Source organism: Triticum urartu, chromosome 5A, assembly GCF_056163025.1.
Source record: "Triticum urartu cultivar PI428250 chromosome 5A, HENAU_Tu73, whole genome shotgun sequence".
NCBI lineage: Eukaryota > Viridiplantae > Streptophyta > Magnoliopsida > Poales > Poaceae > Triticum > Triticum urartu.
In genome coordinates this window covers 92,884,899-92,890,805 of record NC_141877.1, presented here as the reverse complement: position 1 = coordinate 92,890,805, position 5,907 = coordinate 92,884,899, and the positions used below count along the sequence as shown (strand labels likewise).

General features: G+C 56.7%; 1 protein-coding gene across 1 annotated transcript; it reads left to right on the top strand.

Annotated features, from left to right (window-relative positions):
• The first annotated feature begins 4,608 nt into the window (after positions 1 to 4,608).
• On the top strand, positions 4,609 to 5,597 carry LOC147970440 (uncharacterized). Its single transcript, XM_087523437.1, has 2 exons — positions 4,609 to 5,215; positions 5,551 to 5,597. The coding sequence occupies exons 1-2, from the start codon at positions 4,609 to 4,611 to the stop codon at positions 5,595 to 5,597; spliced, it is 654 nt and encodes a 217-aa protein (XP_087379563.1).
• The last annotated feature ends 310 nt before the right edge of the window (positions 5,598 to 5,907 follow it).

Sequence of the window (5,907 nt, the reverse complement as noted above, 5' to 3'; positions counted from 1 at the left end):
AGCATCAGGGGCTACTGTCTATGCGGTGATATTATTTACACATTCTTTACTTACCTCAAAGCCTGTTAAAAGGCTAGTACAAGCTTCAGTCAGTCCGCTCTTGGCAGACTGAACCTTCTGGACCACCGCACTCATAATGGTGCGGTGCTGCTCGTCAATGGAGGTGCCTTGTAGAGCCTCCAACAGATTGTCCGGCGCCTCCGGCTGGACGGGGGTCACCGGCACGGTGGGCTTGCTCCTCTTGGAAGGAGGTCCCCCGCCGGACTCTGGAACCTTTGAAGGTTCCGGAGCAGTGTCCGTCCTAGAGCCGAACTTGGAGCCCTGGGGGGTTTCATCCTCTTTACTCCTGGAGTCCGGGAGGTCGCCTTGCGGCGCCTCCAGGACCACCTCCCCCCGGCTTGGAACCTGTTGGGACAACACTTCGGTGTCGTCCGTAGGGCGGGGGGAGGAAGCCGTCGGAAGCGAGTTCACATCCGTCGAGTCCAGTGAGCCACTCGACGACGCGTCGAGCCGGTCTTTGGGTGGGCTGCATAAACATATTCGACATAAGGGAAAGTTGTGCAATAAATGAATACTATGAATTACTCTGGTATCTGGATACTTACGATTTTGCCAGGGGCTTGGCCCTGGGCGGCCACTCCTCTCCGCCGTCGTCGGCGTCGGTGGAGTAGTCCGGAGGAAGGGTTTTCCCCTTCTTGGACCCTCCGGCCTCCCCAGAGAGGGCAGCCTTCCTTTTCTTCTCTCCTCCCACTAGAGGGGGAGAGGTCTCTTCTTCTTCCTACTCGTCTTCACGGGAGGAATGCGCCTCGGAACCGTCGGATGATGGATCCGACACCTCCTGGCGCCGGGCACTCTTTCGAGTCCCCGTGGCCTTTTTTGCGGCCTTCTTCTCCGGCACCACATAGGGTGCCGGAACCAGCAGCTTCGCCAAGCGAGCGTCCGCTGGGCCTTCGGGCAAAGGAGCCAGACAGTTGATCTGTTCGGACGTCACCTGCCAATCCTGTCAAAGGTAAGGGAGCTTAGATCCCGCATGGAGTCAAACTATGAAAAACTGATACCCTGTAAAAGGAAAAAACAGCTTACCACATGAGCGTGACGCTGCGTACTGAATCCGCGATCCTCGGTAGCAGATGCGGGGGCCTCGGTGCCCTTGAAAAGCACCTTCCAGGCATCTTCGTATGTCGTGTCGAAGAGCCTGCTCAGAGTTTGGTGCCGCGCCGGGTCGAACTCCCACAGGTTGAAAGCCCGTTGTTGACACGGGAGGATCAGGCGGATGAGCATAACCTGGACTACGTTGACAAGTTTGAGCTTCTTGTCCACCAGGGTTTGGACGCATGTTTGGAGTCCGGTCAGCTCTCCTTTTTTACCCCACGACAGGCCCGTCTCCTTCCAGGAGGTGAGCCACGTAGGGGGTCCGGATCGAAACTCGGGGACTGCGACCCATTCGGGGTCGCGCGGCTCGGTGATGTAAAACCACCCCGATTGCCACCCCTTCAGGGTCTCCACAAAGGAGCCCTCGAGCCATAAGACGTTGGCCATCTTGCCCACCATGGCGCCTCCGCACTCCGCCTGGTTGCCGCGCACCACCTTCGGCTTGACATTGAAAGTCTTGAGCCATAGGCCGAAATGGGGGAGGATGTGGAGGAAAGCCTCGCACACGATGATAAATGCCGAGATGTTGAGGACAAAGTTCGGGGCCAGATCGTGGAAATCCAGGCCATAGTAGAACATGAGCCCCCGGACAAATGGGTGAAGAGGGAAGCCCAGTCCGCAGAGGAAATGGGGGAGGAACACCACCCTCTCATGGGGCCTAGGGGTGGGGATGAGCTGCCCCTTTTCGGGAAGCCGGTACGCAATGTCGTTAGACAAGTATCCGGCCTTCCTCAGTTTTTTGATGTGTCCCTCCGTGACGGAGGAGACCATCCACTTGCCTCCCGCTCCGGACATGGCTGGAGAAGGTTGAGGTGGGGAGTGCGGACTTGGGTGCTGGAGCTCGAGTGTGCGAGAATGGATAAGCAAGGGAGGAAGAAGGCGTAGGTGAAAAGGTGGATCCTTATCCCCTTATATGGGTGGACGCAACTATGTGTCCCCACCAGCCTAGTAAAACTCGCTTATCTCCAAGCGCCGTAATCAATGGCGTGGTTGGGTTACCCACGCCCGTATTGATGAGAATCCCGGAATATGGGGACACGATCTCTGCTTTAACAAGACGTGCCAAGGAAACTGCCTCACATGGCGCGCTGAGGTGGGATAATGAAACGACTCGGATAAAGGCTTGGCCGTGGTGTGTCACACTACGGAATACGTCAGCAGATTAGATTTGTGTAAATATTATTCTCTCTATGGCAATATGTGGAAACTTATTTTGCAGAGACGGACACTATCTTTGTGTTCAAAATCTTCTATGAAGTACTTGGAGGAGGAACCCGCCTTGCAATGCCGAAGACAATCTGCGCCGGACTCGTCGTCATTGAAGCCTGGTTCAGGGGCTACTGAGGGAGTCCTGGATTAGGGGGTGTCCGGATGGCCGGACCATACCTTCAGCCGGACTCCTGGACTATGAAGATACAAGATTGAAGACTTCGTCCCGTGTCCCGAAGGGACTTTCCTTGGCGTGGAAGGCAAGCTTGGTGATACAGATATGCAGATCTCCTACCATTGTAACCGACTTTGTGTAACCCTAACCCTCTCCGGTGTCTATATAAACCGGAGGGTTTTAGTCCGTAGGGCAACATACACAACAACAATCATACCATAGGCTAGCTTCTAGGGTTTAGCCTCTCCGATCTCGTGGTAGATCTACTCTTGTACTACCCATATCATCAATATTAATCAAGCAGGACATAGGGTTTTACCTCCATCGAGAGGGCCCGAACCTGGGTAAAACTTCGTGTCCCTTGCCTCCTGTTACCATCCGGTCTAGACGCACAGTTCGGGACCCCCTACCCGAGATCTGCCGGTTTTGACACCGACAGCGGGAAGGAACAGATGTGCGTCGACTTCACCAACCTAAACAAGGCCTGCCCCCAAGACCCGTTCCCCCTTCCGCGCATCGATCAAATCGTCGACTCCACTACCGAGTGCGACCTGCTGTGTTTCTTGGATGCGTTCTCTGGATACCATCAGATTAAGATGGCGGTGGAGGATGTGGAGAAGACGGCCTTCTTGACACTGTGTGGGGTGTACTGCTACACCTTCATGCCTTTCGGCCTTTGCAATGCGGGCGCAACCTTTCACGGCTGATGCACATCGCCTTGGGGCGGCAGTTCGGCAGGAACACAAAGGCCTACGTCGATGACATAGTGGTTAAATCTCGCGAGGCGAGGATGTTGATTCAAGACTTGGAGGAGACCTTTGAGAGCTTGCGCCAAGTGACTTGAGGCTTAACCCGGAAAAGTGTGTGTTTGGCGTCCCATCCGGCAAGTTTCTAGGGTTTCTCCTATCCCACAGAGGGATCGAGGCGAACCCGGAAAAGATCAAGGCCATCGAAGACATGAGCCCACTGCAGACCCTCAAGGAGATGCAAAAACTGGCAGGATGGGTAACCGTGTTAGGGTGTGTCATCTCTAAGCTGGGCGAGCGCGCCTTGCCCTTTTTAAGCTAATGAAGAAGAAAGGCCCCTTCGAGTGGACCCCGGAGGCCGACCAGGCCTTCCGAGACCTCAAGAAATACCTCACCAGCCCCCCGGTGATGGTGGCACCACGGCCTCTCGAGCCTCTCTTGCTCTACCTTGCCACCACCCCATACTCTGCCAGCGCGGCGTTGGTGGCGGTTCGGGAAGAGCGTCAAGATAAGGGTAGAACTGATACAGCACCGGGCCGGAGAGGTGCAGTGAAGCCATCAGTGGCGGAAGACCTAGCTCAGCAGAGCAACATCGCGAAGGCTCCCGAGGGCAGTCATGTCTCAGGAGACCCATCACTTCAGGATATGCCGCGACCTACGCGGGACTCGAGACTCAACCGTGTACCGGCCCTCGTTGAGCACCCAGTATACTTCGTCAGCACTATACTGCGGGACGCGAGGGCGCGCTACCCCATTCCGCAGAAGCTCCTGCTCGCACTTTTGGTAGCCTCGCGCAAGCTGCGACACTACTTCCAGGGGCACCCCATCAAGATTGTCTCGTCTTACCCGTTGGAAAGGATACTCAGGAGCCCAAACTCAGCCGGAAGGGTCGCTGAATGGAACATCGAGCTGCAAGCATTTCAGCTGGAGTTTAGCACCACCAGGGTCATCAAGGGATCCGCGCTTGCTGACTTTGTGGCAGAATGGACAAATGCCCCTGCTCTTGAGGACGGAGAAGACCGGTCCACTTCCCCAGGAAGCGAGGCGCCAGAAGACTGGGTCATGTATTTTGACGGCGCCTTTGCACACCAGGGCGCGGGGGCTGGAGTAGTGCTCATCTCGCCCACCCAGGACAAGCTTTGCTATGACGTGCAGCTCTGCTCTCAGCACGGCGAGAAGGTCTCTAACAATATCGTAGAATACGAGGGCCTCATAGCCGGCCTAAAGGTTGCGCCGGCTATGGGGGTGAGACGCCTTACCATCAAGGGCGATTCGCAGCTCCTCGTCAACTTCTCCAACAAAGTGTACGAGCCAAAGGACGAGCACATGGAGGCCTACCTTGCTGAGGTGCACAAAATGGAGAAGCAGTTCGCAGGCTTGGAGCTGCAGCACGTGCCCCGGGGCACCAAAAAGGAAGCCGGCGACATCGCCAAGAGAGCATCCAAGCGGCAACCGCAGGAGCCCGGCGTCTTCGAAGAGCGGCTCTTCAAGACGTCAGCTACGCCGCCTCTTCCAAGCACGACTCAGCCTCGGGAAGAGCTCGCTCAGCCCCCGGTCTTGGGAGCCCCAGATTGCGGCCCGACCTCAGGAGCTCGGCTGCTCTTGGCGCTCGAGCCCCAGGGGGAGTGCTGGACCAAGGAGTTCAGGGAGTACCTGATGCACGGGACACTTCCGGAGAAAGAAGAGGACACGGAGCGCGTGTCCCGACAGGCCATGACATACTGCATTCAAGACGGCGAATTGTACAGGAAACAACGGAACGATGTCACGCTGCGCTGCATCTCCAGTGATCAAGGGAGGGAGCTGCTGACTGACATACATGGCGGGGATTGTGGACATCACTCGTCATCACGGACCCTCGTCGGCAAGGCCTTCCGCAGCGGATTCTATTGGCCTATAGCACTTAACTATGCAGTCGGGCTGGTGAAGTCCTGTGAAGCTTGCCAATTCCACGCCAAGCAAATCCATCAGCCTGCTCAGGGCCTCCAAACCATCCCACTCATGTGGACGTTCATGGTCTGGGGGCTGGACATCCTAGGCCCATTCCCACGAGCGCCAGGGGGCTACCGCTATCTCTACGTCGCCATCGATAAGTTCACTAAGTGGGCAGAGGTGGAAGCCGTCCGAACCATTCCAGCCGGCTCTGCCGTCAAGTTCATCAAGGGCCTCATGAGCCGCTTCGGGGTCCCCAACCGCATCATCACAGATAACGTCTCGCGGTTCACTAGTAACCTCTTTAAAACCTACTGTGCTAACCTTGGAACGCAGATCTGATACGCTTCGGTAGCCCACCCCAGGAGCAATGGTCAGGCTGAGCGCGCCAACGCAGAGGTACTAAGGGGCCTCAAGACCAGGACCTTCAAGAAGAAGCTGGAGGCCTGCGGCAGGGGCTGGCACGATGAGCTCCAGTCCGTGTTGTGGTCCATCCGCACCACCGCCACCAAGCCAACGGGCGAGACTCCATTCTTCCTCATCTACGGAGCTGAAGCAGTCCTCCCTCACGAGGTCAGGCATCGCTCCGCACGGGTCCTGGCGTTTGACGAAATGCAGAAGGACGCCATGCGGGGGATGGATCTCATGCTGGGGGAGGAACGACGTCGCGAGGGTGCATTAAGGGCGGCAAAG